The following is a 21,038-nucleotide window of genomic DNA, read 5'->3' as shown; positions in this document are numbered from 1 at the left end:
TTGCTTAATAAATTGTATTAATATGACATAGCAAGTGCAATTTATCGTTGCTGTCCAAAGAAAATATAATGAAGGGTGAATGAATGATGAACATCTCCAAAGTGAAAACTTCACAGAAGAGGCCAAAACATTCTTTACTTGTAAGTTAAGGTAAAGAAAAAAATTGTTTTCAAAACAGATTTGAAATTTAAAAATTGTATATTTTCATACAGTGTAAAGGGCAGCTGCCATGTTTAAACGGTGTAGAAAAATAAAAATTGTGTGTGTGTGCGTGTAAATAAACCTTTATAGCACAGTAACACATCATCAACACACACACACATTTTATACCAACAACAAACAACATAAACAACAGCACCACAGCAGCAACTGTCTTTTCTAACGGAGGGCGGAGGGGGGGATGGCACACATAGTACAGCTTTGCAAACCACACATATACACGTGTGTGTGTATATAGTGATTTTATGTATATCCATAGGTTTGTATGTTCGTATTTCCACACCTCTCCTCGTGGCATTAATTGTAGTCATCATTTGTTAGATCAAGTGTGCTGCTGAAGAAATGTAATAAATCCATGCTTTTGCAAATAATAGAAGCATTGCACCCCAACGTATAAACAATGCGTAATAACATGTAATTATCATATTTCTTGGCTCTGTGGTGCATGTGCAAAGTATATTTCAAGTTGACTCACTGGAAACAGAGTCAAAGTCCATAGCAAAGGCAGATGGCAGATTAGAGCAGAGCAAGTAGAGGGAAGAACCTGTCACACCTGCAGACAGCGTGAGCGTGTTTCATTCTCAAAGGCGTAAACAGGAAGTCGAGCAACCAGCTCTGAGACTGAACAGAGGGACCATTAGGACTGTGAAGCAGACACAGTTGTTTCATTTCAGTCTTTTTCTGCTTGTTTTCACTCTCTGAATCCGTCAGTCTTTTCCTAACTTCCTGTTTCTAATCTTCTCAAATGGGAGGCGGCATGAGAAGCAGCACATGCCGACATTCAGCTTAAACGGACTAACTTGAAGACTTTCAACAGAGGTACTTTCTTTTATGAAGATTTTATCTCTTCAGTGAAGGAAACTGTTGTATTTAGTAGGACTGTGACGGTCATTAGCTCACTTAAAACATAAGTTAAACAGTAATGGACGTTGTGGGTGTGTTTGAAGGTTTATATTACACCAGTTTAAACCAGTAGAGCATCTTTAGTAAATCTTTCTTTAATTCGTATGTGTTAGATTACAGATAACTGAGAACGTCTCATTAAAGTGAGTAAAGGTTGATCTGAGGCGAGTGATTACAGAAAGATGAGGTGGCTCTATCTGGGGGAGATACATTCTTTAAGCATTTTTGTGGTGCATGTGGTGCTTTTCTTATTTTATGTGTGGGTGGTTTAGAATTTGGTCTAATAGTGAATATGTGGATTTAATATACAGAAACCTTGTTTCAAAACCATGTCTGTTTGATTGACCTCCTCTACAGACAGATTTCCTGTGTTTGTTGATTGTTTTTTTTTTTTAAACACACAATTATATTTAGTTCTGTCAAGAGGAAATGGTCCACCAAATTAAGAAGGATGCCACTGCAAATGACTTTTTATAATAGTATTATAATATTGGAGCAGTGTGGCAGCCTTCAGCAGGAAATATTGGTTTAGCAATTTGAAACCTTCAGTTCCTCAGTCTAAACAGAGCCATATCACTGCCCACATCTGCCTACATGTGAAATGTGCTACATACAAATAGATTTAAGAAGATTAATGGCTGCTCAGTTCAAGCTTGATTTAAAAAAAAGAAGAAAAAAAGCCACCCTGAGGTGGATGTAGCTGTGAACATGATATTATGATACTTTCGGTCTCACTCTTTTAACTCTCTGTCTCTTTTCTTTTTCTCTTTATTTTCCTCCTTTTTTATTTTATTTTCTTTCAGATGGAGTTTGCCTGCAGTCATGTTGTTTGTAACTGGAGGCCTGAGAGTCTAGCTGAAGGTAAGATTGTTTATTCAGGGGTTTTAAGTCACCTGTTTTAATTAGCATGGACGCATGACTAATTTTGTTATCCAATAAAAGTGAATGCATAATCCTCAGAACCACTGTTGAGTTCTAAACCAGGGTGTTTTTGGAAACATGATCTAATTTAAAAATGTGAATGATCTCCAAACTATCAGTCTGAACAATTTACTAATTGAACATTCTTTTACACTGTGTTTCATCTGTTGTTGTGGTTAATACAGCACTGTGAAAAAGATCACCCTTCATCTGTTTAACCCCTTAACTGGTCAGGTTTTATCATACACTTGTATAACCTAAGAATAGCTCAACAAGTTTGCACTGAAGTCCTTGTAGAAACTGAAAAATAAGCCTTAGCGTGTGAGATTTTAAGGGGTGTACTTCCAGTCAAAACAGCCATTCAGCCCACGTTATTCATCTTTCAGCATTGGGGAAAAAGCTGCAAACATACCTTTAACAGAAAATTACAGAGAAACATCAAGACTAAATATAATATCACATTTTTCAATATGTAGCGTGTCCACACTTTCAGGAGACTTGCTTTCAGTTTGCCGAAGTAATCTGCAGGGGTCTTTTTCCACACCTTCAAAATTCAGTCTTAGAAGCTGGTTGAGTTTTCTGCTTCTTGTGATCCAAGTATTTGAAGAAACATTCAGTGATGTTGCAGACTGGGCTTCTTTGCTTGATTTGCAGATTTTCTTCCGCTTTATCTATTTCCGTTTCTCAGTAACGGCTCTTTTACAGGTACATATCGTTTCAGACTCATAGTGTTGAGTTGTCTTCTCACAGTGGAAGGATGGACAGAAACACCTGTGGATCTTTTCAGATCTGAATCAAGAGTGGAGCTTGATTTTCTCCTCTCTCTTAAAGATGAAAGCTTTAATTACTGTTTATCTGATGGTGACAGTTTTGGTGGGATTCCAGGTGTTGCGCAGTAGTTGGGAGTCCAAGTTTCTCTATATCTTTTAATCATTTTATGAATTCTAGTTTTGCAAACTCCTGATTTTCTCTTTTTTTCTTTGCCTTTCTCCTTCCTTATGCGAGTGGATTATCTTGTACCTAATCTCCTGAAAAATAAACACTTTCTCCTTAATGGCTATTTTGACTGGAAATAAATGAAAGGTGGTCTCTGACTTTTGCACTGTACTGTATTTAGTCCTGTTCTTTATCATCTTGTATGGTCTCGCTGTATCCTCCAGGTCTTTCCTCCACACTGCCCTGTGGTTTGTCCAGAACACATTCTGAACATCCATACGACAACCGCATTGCTGTCATCCCAACTCCCAGTGAGTTACTGACATCTTTTCATATTATTCAAAACTGTATATGGATTTTTTTACCCTGTGATCCCTCTGCATTGTGTGTGACAAGTACTATAGTTACTTACTTTACATACTCATAGATAATCGATGTCTTAAATTCATGAGGTAATATTAGAAAAAAAAATTTGATTATTAGAAAATCCAAAATTTTGATAAGGATCAAAATTAGGAACAGAAAGATTGAATAGCAGTAAGTGTGTTCTTCCACACTGCATTACATGTCACCCGCTTATCATTGCCCTCTCCTTTCAAACGAGTCCTGCACAATGTCTGTTTGAAATGTCAAGCTGAAAACTGCTTTCATGGCAAAGTCTTTGATATGTCTTTTGACAGTTCAAAGCAAAAAAAAAAATCACATCCTTTTGTGGGTGTGAAGAAAAAAAACAACAGAAGCACTTTCTGGAAAGGTTGCGATCAGAGTAAAAACGCAGTCGTTAATCATTTACTGAAAATGAGCTACTTTGCCACATTATGCAGATTCTGAGAGTATTTTTCACTTTGAGTTTTAAAGTTTCAGTTTGAGTTTTTAAAATGTTTTGTCTTCAGTGCCGTCGGTAACACCACCGCCTGTACCTCCTCGTCGCACAACACAGAAACACACACGACCCACCTCAATGCCACCTCCACTACCCCCTCGAGGTAAGGAATCCCCCTCCTTCACACACACACACACGTTTGTCTTACATTCCTTGTGAGGATTTCTATAGGTTTTTATTGATTTTTGTAGTACTGTAGCCAAATAGTACTACTCCTACAATTAAACCTCACCCTAAACTTGACTTCTGTATCCAAAAGGCAATTTTCCTGCAATTCTTCCTCACATTCTCAAGTGAGGACCTTCATTTTTTGCTTGAGCAAAAAAATATCATGTTGTCCTAGCATTGTGAGGACATGTATTCCTTGCACGAATAGCAAGACATGCACACAAACACATGCACACAAACACACACACAAACGGAGTATAACTACTGATACTTGGGACAAGCGATGCAATTTAATTATTTTTACTTTTTATTTATTTATTTATTTATTCTTAGGTCTGGTACCAAGTAATATAAAGGGCAGTATTCCAATACCACTACAGATACTTTTGAAAACATTGTTTTGTACATAAAAAGGGTGAATTTGTTGCTACTCACACATTAATTTTAGAATTGGCTCTCTGTATAAACAAAATTAAAATTTTAATGAAATGGCTGGAATACATTATGCTTTGTTTTATGTTTGTGCAGTTGTTTTGGTCTGTTATTAGTCTCACAAGTCCGACTTCTGTCTATTGGCAGGTTTGATCAGTATACACTTTCACCTCCACACGCAACCAGGAACAAACTTTTTACTCAGCTTTATCTATTTTTTTTCTCTGAGCTAAAGATGGGTTTTTCACCAGTATTTCACCAGATTCTCGCTCGCTCTTGCTCTCTCTCGCTCTATCTCTCAAGGGCTGGAGGCTAAAGGGCAGACTCGTCTTAAAGCCAACGTAAACGTGGTATCACTCAAAGTAGGAAACCTTGTGGATATAAGCAAAGGTGAGCTACTCGGTGGATGTACATGTGCAAGTGTCTGCATGCGAAGTAACACTTGAATGAAGTGTAACCTGCATCTGGAAACTGAACTGTCCTAACAAATAATTTTCTCTCAGCATCCAGTATACAGAGCAGCCAGAAACCAGTGCACTGTGGGAAATGTAGGGCAGTCATGTCTTCTGTGAGCAACTCACAAACCAACCTGAATTCAACAGTGAGTCATGGTTATCACACCCAGTGATTGTATGTATACTACTATTTAAAAGCTTGTAATCAATGTTTTCAATTACAAAATAAACGTATATTGGCAGGTAAATGTATGAAATGATTCTAATATTCTAGGCCTGTGCAATTTTACAAGTGTACATAATTATAAATAAATAGTAGGAAGAGTTCAGATATTTGAAACGTGTAGAGCTGTGGATGAGTCTAAAATCACACAGCAGCTTATAACAACAACATATAGTTAGTTGCCAAAATGCTTGAAATATTGAAAACAACTTCTAAAAGTACCATCTAGTGTCTATATTAGAGTACTTATATCAGCATTGTAGAAGTTGTTAGTGTGTATAAAGTAATAACAAAAATTCTTAACATACAAAGTGATTCTCAACTTTTAAAATGTGTGTTTTTATGCTGTATCCCTGGATGACTTCATCTAATAATGTTTTTTTTCTGCATCTCTCTCTCTCTCTCTCTCTCTCTCTCTCTCTCTGTAGACATGGTGCTGTGAGTTCTGTGGTAAGCAGAATGTTCTCTCTCAGAGTGAAGTAAAAATGGGCCGCTCTCCTCTGTGGACTCCTCCAGGCAGAGACGTGCTCTACGTAGATGAGGAGATCGATGCAGACTATATGAACCTGGAGGACATGCTGGTGGTCTTCTGTGTAGACATTTCTGGTAGCATGAGTGTCACCTCAGAGGTTACTTTTCCACTTTTCCTTTTTAATCCAGCAGCTTCTCCATACACATAACCAACATCGTTTCTCTTTGTTTTACTTTTTTGTGTTAATGGTTTCTTTTTTGGTTTTTGTCCTGCTCTTCTCTCCTGTCTGGGTCACTCAGGTGTCTCCTGGTAACAGCATGAGATCACCCACATATGTATCACGACTGCAGGTGACTGATACTTTTGTTGTCACACATACCAAAATAGAACTGTCACTTCTACCATTGACTCACATGAGCAGTGTGAAGTATGAAGTGTGTCATTTGCTGTTCACTTAATGACCCTTTTAGAAGCAAGGCTGCAATGATTAAATTAGTTAAAAAAAAGCTCTTTAAAGCCCTGGAAAGTTCATATGATACTCGCAGCCATTCAGACAAATTGCAGTGCACTACAGGAAGCAAGGCAGGGGGATGTGGCATCTGTTGTTTCTTGCACTATAGACGTGCTTGTCGTTTAATTTTTAATAATAGCAGTATTTCATAGATTGATCACTTATAGAAATAATTATTAGTTGCAGCCCTAGGTGGAAGACAGCAGTGTTCTTTACCCCAGTTTTAGCTTTCTGTGAAGTCAGAGTTCTTATAAAGACTGTTGACTCAGTGAACATCTTGGTAAAACCCCTAATCAGTTAATGCAAGTTATACAAGACCAGTCTTCTATCTCTTGGAATAGGGAGAGACCCATAAATCCAAACTGAAAGCCAAATTGACATTTCAAAAACATATTTAAAATCACACGTAAAATCTGAAAAAAAAAGACATAAATAGTTTATAACATTTGGTTCAAATAACTCAAATAACCTGCATATCTCTACAAGAAGAGGGAGGCTTTTACACCTTCATGAACAAGCTGATTTGCACTTCGAGTTCAGAACAGTGACACAGCCGCCATGCTGAGCGATACTGAACTATGAGCTGTGAACTCTTCCATTGTAATGTCTCTACAAAAGTTTGTCATAAATCTCACAGAACTGCAGTGTTTATAACTTGAAGTCTACTAATTTCTTCCAGTCGATTGTTCTAAACAAGCATTCCTTTGGCTGTTACTGATGTATTATATGAAAGTAGATAAAGGATGATACCAAATGTGCTGCTGTCATGCTTCCTTTTGTGTTTTCAGGGTGTTCAAGATGCCCTCCTGATGGCACTGACCTCCCTGCTAAAATCTTCACCTCACCGTCGAGTAGCACTGGTCACTTTTAATGATGAGGTAAGGAAAAGAGGTGGGAAAAAGAGCTGGTTGTGTAAGTGTTGTAAGAACAAAGACTCATTCAGCTCTGAGTATGAAAGTGCCTTCAAAGTAAATAATTAAAGAAACTGCGAGAACACTTGATTTGAATGCTCCCTACATACAGACTTCAGCACATGCAGAAGCATTGAATAACATTTAAAAAGCAGTACATGAGTATTTGTAAATGGCTTGTACCAGTAACCGCAAGATGACATATCATGTTTTAGGATCTAAATGACTTAAATGACTTAAGTGTCTTAATATTGACAACAGACAGAAATGTATAACCCTCACTGACAATTCTAGGATTTTTTTTAGGTGTGGCTGTAATGGGACCACAGTTCCTGTTTAGGGGCCAAATAAAAAAGAGCCCCATAATAACTCACAATATCTATATATATTCGTATACATTATTTAAGTTATACACACATATTATTCAGTGTGTTTTACATTCGACGGCAGACAGTAAAATTTAATCATAAGGCTAATAATTTCACAACTACCAAATACAGACAAGCAATACAGACGCTCTCTAAATGTTTACTTTTTGCCAAATGCAAGAAAAGAAAAAGAAACCATTAGTTTTGTAAGTACACCCCGGTCTGCTGAAAGGTCTTATACTGGCGCAATAAGGCGCAGAGTGCCTGGACACCTATGATCGCCATTTGTGATGTAATTTGCAGATGATTACTTAGCTCTCATAGGGAGCACAGTCCACAGAAATCAACGTGTTCTACGTAATTTTAGACAAAAGCGAAGTGGTACCTGACCGTCTTGGTTGCAAACAATGATAATTTACTCATACTAGCCTATTTGCACCCACCATTCTAAAGCTATTGAAGAGAGATATCAAATTTGTGAAAATTATACTGCTCAAGAAGCTTCTTGCAAGAAGAGGTTTCATTTAGTAGCACCATTAAAGCACTGACTTCCAGTAAATTTAGCTAATTAATATTAAGTAAGTAATGTATATTCACCATTCAAATCCGGGAATTGAGGTCGACGCGTTTGTCAGTGATGTGACTAGAGGTGACAAGTGTCTGGTAGATCTCCTAAATAATTATTTTGATGAATAGTTTCTATTGCGTAAGTTGAAGAGCATCAGTATCTTCATCGATCTGATAAAAGCTTTTCTTAATTAGGCTTTTGTGTTATAAGTTGTTTTATAAGTTCCATCACTTGGAAATGATGCTTCATTTTACTGGCATAAGCTGTTCATAAATATTTAAGTGTTGCTTTATAAATACATTAGCCAATGTTTATGCATGTGTTGTGAAATATGCTTAAATAAAATTTTACCAAAATTTCATTGCAAATGCTAAGCTGCATGACTGATTTCTGTGCATTTGTATTGTCAGGTGACCATTTATGGGGATGGTACAGGAATTCCTGTCTCTCTGCGGGACTGGGCTCTAGTGGACTATGACCATGTTCGAGAGCAGGGAGAGAAATATTCCACACCACACTGCATTGCAGAGACTCACCAGTGCCTCACACAGAGAGTCAAAGAGTGAGTATGCAATTGAGTTGGTCATAGGATTTCACTCATTGGCTTTCTCTTTGTATGTCTTGTTGTCTCCATGGTGGTGATTCACAAAAACAAAGCGTATGGAAGAGTGTTCTACAGTGTATAGCATATGCCAGGGGTGTCCATCTTATCCACAAAGGGCCAGTGTGGCTGCCAGTTTTCACCCCAAACAAGCTGAAGCACACCTGTTTCTACTTGTTTAATCAGTTGGTCTTCAAACATTTCATCGGGTGACCTCCTGCTTTGTTAAAGTGGAAACCTGCAGCCACATTGGCCCTCTGCGGACAAGACTGGACACCGTTGGCTTATGCAAAAGAAGTTATAGCTCGTTTGTTCTTTTTTTATCTTAAAAAATTGTCAAGGCTTTTTCTCTTTTTTGTAAAGACTTTACTGGCTGCTGATGTCTTTTTTGAAAGCAGCACTACCAAAATAACGGGACCAATTTTGCATCCCTAAAGAACAATTCAGGGAATCGTTCATCAAAGAATTTTTTATAATGAGATCTTTGAATGTAAAGGACCCTTTACAGTTAAAAGAAACTCCACATAAAGGTTCTAGACCAATTAATGGCTTTTCCTAGAAACACTGAAGCCAAGAACTATTAGGGACCCTTATTTGTAAGAGTACAATAAAAACATTGTGTGCTGTGATTTCACTTTCAGAACCCATTGTATGCCTGTGTTACAGATTTAAAAACTACAGATTTAAAACTTGTTTTAATGTGGGGAATCCTAGATCAGCTTTAAGGTAGACCTAGCTCATATTTTTTTTACTCTTAGTGCTTGGTTATGACAGTTGTATCAGCCTGTCATATACAGCTGCTGATCTTGCTCTGTTTATTTCCGTAAGGATTTTTGTCTGCCCTTTTAATACAGTATGATGATTCTGTGCTGTCACCATTCTCATCCAGATTAAGAGAGCATGGAGCTACGGCACTGGGCCCTGCTGCACTCGTATCTGTTGCTATGGCATCTCAGTTCACAGGGTCAAAGGTCAGTATCTGTAACCCCATTTTATTTCTTTTGATTAGCTCAGTGTCTGAAGTCTGTGCTCCAAACTTTCCAAAGAACACTGGATTTCCACTTATTTTGGTGATATCAAGTTGTGTATGTTCTGTATGTTTACTTTTAGGTCATAATTTGCACAGATGGTCGTGCCAACATAGGCCTGGGCCAGTTAGAACAAGAATCCGCCCACTCCCCTGCACCCTCACCTTATTTCTACAACCAGTTAGCCAACCATGCAGCAGAAAAAGGGTATGTTACAAAACCTCTTTTCTTCTTTGGCATATAAAAAACACTGTGTCTATTGTGAGCAAAATTTAACATTTAAATATAGTGCAGTGTGTAACTGTTCCCTGAAGGAGCACCCACTAAAAGCTTTAGGGTCGCATACCAGATGTGCTGTCTGTAGCTGGTGGTTGCTGAGGAGGCCACTGAATGTGTTGTTTTTGTGAGGAACTGATTGCAGGGTCCTCATCCCCTCCATGTGCACTAGCAAATTAGGCAGACAGATGGCAACGTGCTCCACTGAATATGCAAGTCTCAACAGCCAGATTTCTGATTGTGGTTAAAGTGTCTGGTAGATTTTATTGCTCAACATGGCAAAGAATTATGACAGGAAGGGACTGTTTGACTGATATGTAAAGCGAACAGCCTCAGGCTATTTTTTTTGAATGACAGATAAGGCTAGACCATTGTCGAAATGGTGCTACCACAAAAATGGTCCCATATCAGTGAGTGATGTTCACAAGACATCTCTACTAACTTCTTGAGAGATCTCTGCTAGCTGCTACAAACAAAACTCTTGAATAAGTGATTTTTTTCCAATCCAGCACCTCAGCATATCTGTGGGCAGAGCAATGATAACAGTACACTCAACATAATAACTCAGAAGGAAAATACTGTAAGCATTTGCTAAAGACCAAAAAAAGAGTTTTTATGTTAAATGAACTGAACAATGTAATTGTTGGCAGGGTTAGCAATAGAATGTTTTCCACACTAATATACGTCTCTGTGGTTGTGTTTAGAGTTATCGTGTCAGTGATGACATTTGAAGGGGAGGACTGTCGCCTGGCGGAGGTGGGGAAGCTGGCTGATCACACAGGAGGCAGGGTGAGCGAGCCATACTGCCCATTAGCACTGATCCAGAATCAACCAGCCCTACCATTATAAGACAAAATCAGTTAAGGCACACTTATAAGCAGTAATGTACTTGCTCTGCCTTTGGGGTAAATCTTAATAACTGAATTAAATAAAATAGGGCATAGACTGCATCTATATGAAGTGAGTACAGTTTATGTCATGTAATCATGCAAAGGGAAGAATTCAGACACAAAGCCAAACAGAGATAAGGAATTCCCTAGGCATCTAGACTAGTGACCTACATACCCTATCACTACCTGTGCACCTGTGTACCCATGTGTGCACACATACTCACACATCTATTTAGGCCAAACCCGTAGAAATGCAAGTTTTGCCCTCATGTGTTTTGAACGGAGGTTTGTGCTCAGAGCAGAACATGCCTAAATACCGTAAGTCTGTGACCCATTTTACAGAAGCCATGATATTATCACCATGAACTCAAAAACAAATAAAAAACAACAAAGCTTGCTGGATATAAGTATTTCTTTTCATTGGCAGATCATTAAACATGAATATACTTTATGCTCTTCTGCGTACTGTGTTCAGAGATTAGTAATAATAGTAGTCAACATTGGCACAGTGGTTAAAAAAATTCCCCTCCACATGCAATGTATGACAAATGACTTCATCCTGTTCTCTTCCTCTTTCTATGCTGTTGACTCTGTCTTTAGATCAACATAGTCAACATTGGAACAGTTGCTACAGAAATTCAGAGTGCTTTGGCTGACAGTGTTTTGGCAACTAATGTTGTGGCAACTCTGCTAGCACCGGATGGCGTGTGAGTATAAATGATCATTGTATCACTTTCATTACTCTTGAATTATTCTGATTTTAAACAAGTATTTCCAGATTCTCACTGAAAATGCTAATGCCTCTTAGGTAAAGATGAAAAGAAAAGCAGTATCTTTTAGATGCTTGAAACAGAGACCTGTCTCTTTGTATCCAGTACATCTCTGATTGTTGCGTTTTGCAAGTCATCACTTAGTTAGAAACTGAGGAAGTAGTACAATGCTGCAGTTTCTAGCTGCAGTCATCGCTGCTTGTGGTGTACCAATATGTGGTATTTGTATAGACTATATAAAGATGATTGCTGCAATGTCTTAAAGCTAAAAACAGTAGTGTAAGTTTCTGGCAGGTCCAATCAAACATTCTCACAGGCAGTCGTTTTGGCCTGCAGGCCACACTTCAGACAGTCTTGCTCTGGAACTCTTGTCTGTGCTCCTTGTGGCAGTTTGAGTTGTGAGTTGTGAAAATTAAGCAGAGAAATTCATTTTTTGATTTTCTACATTTTTGCCTCAGATTAAAACTGAAATACGTTTTTAAGATCAATGTGCACTTTGATTACAGTTCTATTACTATATTTCAATTTCTGTGGAACTCAAAAAAATGGGTTTTAATACTGTTTTCCACCAGATATTTCCCTTATGAAGAAGATAATCACAAGTTAGTGAGGGAGATTGGTAATGTAACAGAGGGGGTGGAGATCACTTTCCAGTTTGCTGTTAGACCAGACAAAGCGGACAGTAAGTTAAGAAAACAATGTTTCTCACTCTTGACTATGTGACTTTGTGACTGCAGATTAAAAAAGATTGCAAAATTCTGTGAAGTTGTTTCGTTGTTCTGAGAAACTGCCTCTTCAGTGTGTCTATGTGTGTGTGTGTGTGTGTGTGTGTGTGTGTGGGTGTAGGTGGGTGTCAGTATGAGAGGCCGTTTAGGCCAAAACTCCTACTTACCTCTCACATTCACTATCAAACCTCACACAGACACACTACCAAACCTCTCACTCTCACTATCAAACCCTCTCACACTCACTATCAAACCCTCTCACATTCACTACCAAACCTCTCACACACACCATCAAACTCTCTCACACTCACTATCAAGCCCTCTCACACTCACTACCAAACCCTCTCACACTCACTACTGAACTCTCTCATACTCGCCATCAAACTATAAGGCGTTCTTGATAGTGAGTGTGAGAGAACTTGATAAAGTCCTTTTGGTGCTATAGCGGTCCGTGTGTTCTCGGCTTTTATTCTGTGATTGTCAGTGAAAAAGACTCTACAGGACTCCCGCCATTTAACAGCGAAATTAAAGAGGAATGAAAGTCGCGCTGCCCGGTAACAATGAGAAAAAATCATTGTAATGTCACGTCGTCAGATGTGAACTTCGTTATAGTGATGCAGCTCCAAACTTAAGAATTAAAGCTGTGCGCTGTCCTGTGTTCATATTGTTCATATGACTGTGGCGGCTCTGGTTTTGGGAAGGAGCTTTAGAGGCGCGGTATGCGGAGCTGCGCCGAGGCGCCTTCGGTACATTAAACTAAACTCTCACTGCGAGACTCTGTGTTCGGCTTTAGGTCCTGATGTGCTGTTTGTTGTGAAGGGAAGCGAGGATTAACCGTTCTTTACATAGAAACAACCTAAATCTCGAGTATGATCTGAAGTGTCCGTATGCCTGCAAGAGGCGCGTGCCCGCGAAGGGCCTAATTTCAGTGATTTCTGAGTTTCTGAGACCAGGCGTGCCATCTGCACGTCCACTTCAGGTTAAGGTGATAGTTTTTTTGATAAAGTAATTTACGGACCTTTATTCCGTTGTTGTTTGTTCTTATTATTATGCTTAGTGTGTGAAACAAAGCTATTTCGTGATTTTTCCACTGACAATAACAGAATAAAAGCCGAGAACACACGGACCGCTATAGCACCAAAACGACTTCAGGGTTTGATAGCGAAAGTGAGAGGGTTTGATAGTGAGTGTGAGAGAGTTTGATAGTGAGTGTGAGAGAGTTTGATAGTGAGTATGAGAGAGTTTGATAGTGAGTGTGAAAGGGTTTGATAGCGAATGTGAGAGGGTTTGATAGCGAGTGTGAGAGAGTTTGATAGTGAGTGTGAGAGAGTTTGATAGTGAGTGTGAAAGGGTTTGATAGCGAATGTGAGAGGGTTTGATAGCGAGTGTGAGAGAGTTTGATAGTGAGTGTGAGAGAGTTTGATAGTGAGTGTGAAAGGGTTTGATAGCGAATGTGAGAGGGTTTGATAGTGAGTGTGAGAGAGTTTGATAGTGAGTGTGAGAGAGTTTGATAGTGAGTATGAGAGAGTTTGATAGTGAGTGTGAAAGGGTTTGATAGCGAATGTGAGAGGGTTTGATAGCGAGTGTGAGAGAGTTTGATAGTGAGTGTGAGAGAGTTTGATAGTGAGTGTGAAAGGGTTTGATAGCGAATGTGAGAGGGTTTGATAGCGAGTGTGAGAGAGTTTGATGGTGTGTGTGAGGTTTGGTACTGAGTGTGAGAGAGTTTGATAGTGTGAGAGAGTTTGATAGTGAGTGTGAGAGGGTTTGATAGTGAGTGTGAGAGAGATAGTGAGTGTGAGAGGGTTTGATAGTGAGTGTGAGAGAGTTTGATAGTGAGTGTGAGAGAGTTTGATAGTGAGTATGAGAGAGTTTGATAGTGAGTGTGAAAGGGTTTGATAGCGAATGTGAGAGGGTTTGATAGCGAGTGTGAGAGAGTTTGATAGTGAGTGTGAGAGAGTTTGATAGTGAGTGTGAAAGGGTTTGATAGCGAATGTGAGAGGGTTGATAGCGAGTGTGAGAGAGTTTGATAGTGAGTGTGAGAGAGTTTGATAGTGAGTGTGAAAGGGTTTGATAGCGAATGTGAGAGGGTTTGATAGTGAGTGTGAGAGAGTTTGATAGTGAGTGTGAGAGAGTTTGATAGTGAGTATGAGAGAGTTTGATAGTGAGTGTGAAAGGGTTTGATAGCGAATGTGAGAGGGTTTGATAGCGAGTGTGAGAGAGTTTGATAGTGAGTGTGAGAGAGTTTGATAGTGAGTGTGAAAGGGTTTGATAGCGAATGTGAGAGGGTTTGATAGCGAGTGTGAGAGAGTTTGATGGTGTGTGTGAGGTTTGGTACTGAGTGTGAGAGAGTTTGATAGTGTGAGAGAGTTTGATAGTGAGTGTGAGAGGGTTTGATAGTGAGTGTGAGAGAGATAGTGAGTGTGAGAGGGTTTGATAGCGAGTGTGAGAGAGTTTGATGGTGAGTGTGAGAGTTAGATAGTGAGTGTGAGAGGGTTTGATAGCGAGTGTGAGAGAGTTTGATAGTGAGTGTGAGAGAGTTTGATAGTGAGTGTGAGAGGTTTGGTAGTGAGTGTGAGAGTTTGATAGTGAGTGTGAGAGAGTTTGATAGTGTGAGAGAGTTTGATGGTGTGTGTGAGAGGTTTGATGGTGTGTGTGAGAGAGTTAGATAGCGAGTGTGAGAGAGTTTGATGGTGTGAGAGTTAGATAGTGAGTGTGAGAGGGTTTGATAGCGAGTGTGAGAGGGTTTGATAGTGAGTGTGAGAGAGTTTGATAGTGAGTGTGAGAGGTTTGGTAGTGAGTGTGAGAGAGTTTGATAGTGAGTGTGAGAGAGTTTGATAGTGTGAGAGAGTTTGATGGTGTGTGTGAGAGGTTTGATGGTGTGTGTGAGAGGTTTGATAGTGTGTGTGAGAGGTTTGATGGTGAGTGTGAGAGGTTTGATAGTGTGTGTGAGAGGTTTGATGGTGTGTGTGAGAGGTTTGATAGTGTGTGTGAGAGGTTTGATAGTGTGTGAGAGGTTTGATGGTGTGTGTGAGAGGTTTGATGGTGTGTGTGAGAGGTTTGATAGTGTGTGTGAGAGGTTTAGTAGTGAGTGTGAGAGATTTGATGGTGTGTGTGTGTGAGGTTTGATAGTGAATGTGAGAGGTTTAGTAGTGAGTGTGAGAGATTTGGTGGTGTGTGGGTGTGAGGTTCGATAGTGAATGTGAGAGGTAAGTTGGAGTTTTGGCCTAAACGGCTCTCATATGTGAGTGCATGCTTTTGGTATCAAGATTTTTTTTTGTTTAGTTTTAAATATTACAGTTATTTTTAGATTTTAGATTTTATATCAACTATGTTATTGATTATTCCTTTTTACTCTCCTTATCTTTTTTTTTATGTTGGGCGTACTTGTTTAAAAAATGGCATTTCTTCCCTGTTTATGTATGTTTTGTTGATTTTCTAAGTGAAGATATGTTAGCAGATAAATTCAGCAGATAAACAGTAACTGTGCATTAAAATGTGCAGACGTGTGATCTCTGTAGAGGATGTGTTAACTTATTTTAGTTAGAAAATAAATGAAACGTAATTTGACCATGAGTGCCCAAACTTTTGCATGAGACTGTTATCAAGAATAAAAGCATGGTATGAGAAAGTACAAAAATTATCATGTATAAAATGAAATTAATTTTTTAATACTTGAAATACAGGTGGTAAATAAATAACTGTTTGTGTAGGTTTCCAGAGAAGGGACAGAGTTCCTTTTCAGCTGCAGCTGTCGTTCAAGACCCGAGACTTGAAGAAAGTGAACAGAGTCATCACTCAGCAGAAGCGTGTGACCACCAGCGGGTAACACTGCACAAAATTGTACCAACACATTTACATTTACATTTACATCATTTAGCAGACGCTCTTATCCAGAGCGACTTACAAAAAGTGCTTTGTCTATCCAGAGAAAGAATCTTCGCTAGCTACCGATAGGTTAGAGAGAAAGTCAGTCCTAAGCTCAGATACTGGTAGAATCTGGTAGAATCTTATATAACACCTGTAATATAATATAATATAATATAATATGATGTAATATAATAAAAATATCTAAAAATAATTCACAGATTTGTGCTTTTGTCCCCACTCTCTATCTCTCTGTAGCTGGGTGTGGGCAGGCAGTCTGAACATGTCTGTGCTGGGAGTTCACTGTGCTCAGCTATGTGCCAGACTCACCATGGAGGGCAGAATACTGGAAGCTCAGAATCAACTCAAAGCCCAGCAGGACCTTCTCAAAGACATCAGGTGTGTGTTGGTGCACGTGTTGGCTGTAGCTAATAGCCAAGTGGTTGCGGGAGTCTTGTGTAATTTTGTTTTTGAAGGATTTGAGTCTTGAATAAATACTTTCTATATTTATAGCCACATCTGTCACATATGGTCAATTTCGACAATTTCCAGGTGAAAGAACAGAAAACTCGTAGACTCAGATCAGGCTTCTAATCGAAGCCAGTGGACAGCTGCTTCATTACTTGGCCATTGGCTTCTGTCATATGTGTGTTTTGAGTCAATAGGTTTTCTGTCCTTTTACTCTGATAAATGTCAACATTATTGACCATTTTAATTGACCATATGATACAGATGTGTCAGATAGAGATTAGGTCAGAAAATGCTGGAGCAATTAAGCACTACTGGAGCTGGATTAGTTGTACCAGATGAGTGAGAAGATGAGGTTCTACATTACTGTAATTTGTCAGGTACTTGACTGACTGATTCTTCGGAGGAATTAATTTCCCCAAATTAACCCAGGTACCCCAGCCTCAAATGTCACAGCCTGGATGTCATCAGCGTAATAACAATAACAACACAGCACTCATCCATATCCATTACCTGGCTTTTTATTACATAATTGTGAGGTTGATTTGAACAGGGAGGGAATTACTGAGGGAGCTCCGAACAGAAGGTCGTTCTCTCCAGAATTATTACTTAGACTTACAGAACTATGAACATTGCAGATTCATATTGGACTAAAATCAGGGATCTTGCAGATAATCACTTAAAGTACTCCCTAGGTACAACTAATCCAGCTCCAAAAGGGCTCTACAGTTCAGGTGAGACTGCAGTATATGTGCAGTGGTGGGTGTATGTATGGCTCTAAGGCTCTAATTTGATGTTTTAATATGTCTAACAGTGAACAGAAGCCAATTGCTAAAGAGGAGAGTATCTATGGGAACTGGATCAGCACTATGAGTATGATCTGTGAGGATCTCACCACAGACACACAGGTAAGCACACTTTACCACTGATCTAATAACTACACATTCATTATTCCATCACTAGCTCTGTGCATCATGAGTGTAGAAACCATTGTATCAAAATGTATATTTTGTCCCCTCCACTTCTATTGGTTTTGTTTGTTGCTTCTTTACACAAAAGTTAAAATACAGCGTCCATATGTAATGTGTCCAAATTGGATATGTTGATATATATTTGGATATGTTGATATATATGTGAATATGTTGATATACATATGGTGCCATTCTTGCTATGGGGGCAACTTAGTGTAGTGTAGTTAGCGTATAGGAAGAATTGTGGCTGCAGGGAGAGAATCATGAAAGAACGAAACATAGTGTCAGGACCTGAGTAAGGCCTGTTTCACACATACTGCGTCATGCTTTTCATGATGTATTTGTGAAGAGCTTTCACAGCACTGAGGCCATGCCGCAGCTTCAGACTAACCAATGAGATTATTTTTTTCCTAACTCAGTAAAATAAATGTTGAAAACCAATGAAAATGAAATAAAAAAGAAAATGAGTAGAACACAAAATAAGTACACATTTTGTGGTACTTTTATCAATAGGTCTATGGGCTTGCCCAATCACAAGTGAGAGGGTAAATGACGAATAGTCTTTTTATTAAGCAAAATAAAATAACTGATTTGACTATTTGTCCATTTGAAAAATAGAAGTTTGTAGAATTTGGATAAAAGCAGGTATAAGTCAGCTGTACCGCTTCACAGCGCAAATGCTATACGTATGAATGGCCTATGCATGCAAGCAGTAGCAGTCATGCTGTGGCGTCGCTCCTGTCTTGAAAAGGTAGCATTTATTTAAACAACTGTCTAATTTACCATGTAAAAAAATATGCATTTCTGTTATTAACTTGGTGCTGTGAGCAAAGCACAGCATAAATATCACATGGACCAGACTATACTTTTTTGTTTTCGTAAATCCCTTAAAGTTTCTAAATCATTCCTACACACTTGCAGTGAATGAAATATTTGCATTTTCACTTTTTACTTTTTACAGTTTTTACTGACAAGATCTGTGATTTTAACTGCTAAAATTGAGCTTTAGTTGGCACAGTTCCTTTATCCTGAAGTCCAAAGCAGAACTACTGTAAACATCAACATTTTGCTGATGGCCTAATTAGAAGGAGAATATAAAATTTACATAATATATCTTGAAAGTACCTCTCACAAATCAGTGCGATTTCAGTTGGGGAGCATTGAATGAGCCCACTTCACTGGCCTAATGCTACTGTATTTGGCGTTTACTGGGAGTTAAATAAATCCAGCTCCAATAGGCCTTTAGAAAGTGATTTAATGTATGTGTGAGTGCATATAGAATGCTGAAATCTCTATCTGCTGCTAGGATCCTTTTATCTAGCATTACATTTGATTCTAATCTTGTGAATGGGAGCCATTGTTGAGATCTCCGCCGCCAGGCTATGCATTCATCTCATGCATCTCATTGTCCACACACACGTACACACCGGCTCACATACACAACCATACCAGAACTTGCATGGTATTTCTCTGTGACTATCTGTTCTCATGCATGAGATTAAAATCTGCTGTACCTGTTCTCAGGACACGTTAGTTCTCAGGCGATGTTAATGAACTTTCACCTACTTTACTTTCCTTCAGCAGAACAGCTCAGACACCACCACTCTTCTAGCCAGCCGAACACCAGCCACAGTAAGTTCTGGAAGATGAAGGACTATCACTGTCTCACTCTGCAGTACGGTCTTAAAAATAAAGGTTCCTAAATCATTCTTAGCTTGGACGTGCAGTTCTAAACTAGTGTTCAAAAAATTTGGAAGCTGTGAAAAATGCAGAAATTTTAGATGAGTTCTAAATGAACAGAGCTGTAGATAATTATTTAATGACAGAGAGAGCTTTTGAGAGCAGTGAAAGTTAAAAGAAAATTAACATCCAGATTTCCTCATATTTAAAACCTGGTGATCAAATCTCAGGCAAAAAACCTATCAAGAAATTACTGTAAATAGGTAATTTCAGTATTATTTACCATTTATTAACTTCTTAGTGCTCCCAATAAAATTTACTGAATAAAACATCTTGAAATATCTTTTGGTGTCTTGTAATCTTGTAATCTACACTCTATACATTATGATTGAATAGAAATAAGAGTAATTATCAATATGGCAGGTGATTCTGAGCTTTTGAACACTAGTGTACAAACCATCTTTAGTTAATATACAATATATTATGTGTAGGGAGGGTTATTAAACCTTCAAAAGGTTCTTCAATCTCCCATGTCTCATTTACAAAGACTGTTCTCTGAATGGTTCTGTAGAGATTTGCAGGTTCTTCTATAGTGGGGTGTTCAGCTCTCGAATCAGGTTTGAGCTGTTAAACTGTATTAAATCTCTTTAGGACCCATGCTTAAATGGTTCTTCAGAGTGATGAAGAATGTGTTGTATATGGTTCTATATAGCGACAAAAAGGGTACTGCAATTTTTGGTGCTATATAGAACTATTCAAAAAGTTTCCATATAGAACCTTATACAACACATTCTCCATCAATCTGAAGAACCACCTCACCATACAAAGAACCATTTAAGTATACACCTGATTTTCTGAGTGTTCATGGGTCTATATAGAACCACTGTCTTTTCTAAAGAACCCTTGAAGAACCATCTTTTTAAGTGTATGTGTATGAGTGTACGGTATCACTTCAAAAACCCTTTTTTTTACATTTAGCCAATTTCTTGTAAGACTGCACAAGCATAATTAGAGCTGGCTAACTCAACAGATGTTGATGTTTTTTCAGGGTCTGTCAGACGAGGCGGCGAAGGTTGTGTACCAGATGAAGAGAGCGAAGAGCGTTGGGGAGAAGGGCCGGAAGGCAGCCATGTTGGACAGTTGAGAAGAAAGTGGCTATTTTAGCCAAAACAGTAGTAAAGCTGAAATGGTGATCAGATTATTTTCATGCCTGACTTCATAACTCACTGTGTAATCATAATGTAATAGTTTACATGCTCCAGGTCAGAAGCTGCTGATTGCTGTAAACATCAGTAAATAGACAGTAAGTTGTAGATCGCAGATGATTATATTGGTTGAAATTTGTTTAAAGTAATTTTCTTTTATAAATAAATTATAACATTTCTAACACCTCTCAGGGCCTCTTCTGAACAAGAAACTCTTTAAGCCTGGCCACGCAGAAGGTTTTTCTCAGTACAGCTTTGGGCAAGGCAATGATTTGGCCTCTTTTTGTTATTCCATTATGTACACTTTTTCATAGAGAGAAAAGGGCTCATTACTCATTTAATTAAACATCTTTAAAATATAATTTTAAAATAAATATAAGAATTTAATTATATAGATATATATAACATAATAACATTCTGTTGCAGCCCTGTTATAGAATAAAACAATAAGCCACGAGAGTTTACTGCGATTTTTATCACAGGGATGGGTATTCTTAGGCACAACACGAAGCAGAGTTATCTTAGTTATCTTTTAGCCTGTTCGCTAGCTGAACAGACATTCTAATTAAGATCATACGTCGCCAGCCCCT

The 21,038-nt window shown here is 38.5% G+C and overlaps 1 protein-coding gene across 2 annotated transcripts; it reads left to right on the top strand.

The window, feature by feature from the left end:
- The first annotated feature begins 255 nt into the window (after positions 1 to 255).
- Positions 256 to 20,965, top strand: si:dkey-9k7.3 (circularly permutated Ras protein 1). Of its 2 annotated transcripts, none has more exons than XM_036596048.1 (20): positions 256 to 1,038; positions 1,926 to 1,983; positions 3,204 to 3,290; positions 3,873 to 3,965; positions 4,766 to 4,852; positions 4,966 to 5,063; positions 5,569 to 5,769; positions 5,912 to 5,962; positions 6,912 to 7,001; positions 8,381 to 8,532; positions 9,461 to 9,542; positions 9,682 to 9,806; positions 10,580 to 10,664; positions 11,366 to 11,472; positions 12,108 to 12,217; positions 15,971 to 16,082; positions 16,383 to 16,523; positions 17,407 to 17,500; positions 19,148 to 19,195; positions 20,292 to 20,965. In XM_036596048.1, the coding sequence occupies exons 2-20, from the start codon at positions 1,926 to 1,928 to the stop codon at positions 20,385 to 20,387; spliced, it is 1,917 nt and encodes a 638-aa protein (XP_036451941.1). In that variant the 5' UTR covers positions 256 to 1,038; the 3' UTR covers positions 20,388 to 20,965. The 2 variants fall into 2 exon arrangements, with proteins under 2 accessions (XP_036451941.1, XP_036451940.1); XM_036596047.1 differs by having other exon boundaries at positions 19,145 to 19,195.
- The last annotated feature ends 73 nt before the right edge of the window (positions 20,966 to 21,038 follow it).

Source organism: Colossoma macropomum, unplaced genomic scaffold (genome assembly GCF_904425465.1).
Source record: "Colossoma macropomum unplaced genomic scaffold, Colossoma_macropomum, whole genome shotgun sequence".
Lineage (NCBI taxonomy): Eukaryota > Metazoa > Chordata > Actinopteri > Characiformes > Serrasalmidae > Colossoma > Colossoma macropomum.
The sequence above is the reverse complement of the archived record's forward strand: the minus strand, read 5'-3'. Positions and strand labels throughout refer to the sequence as shown.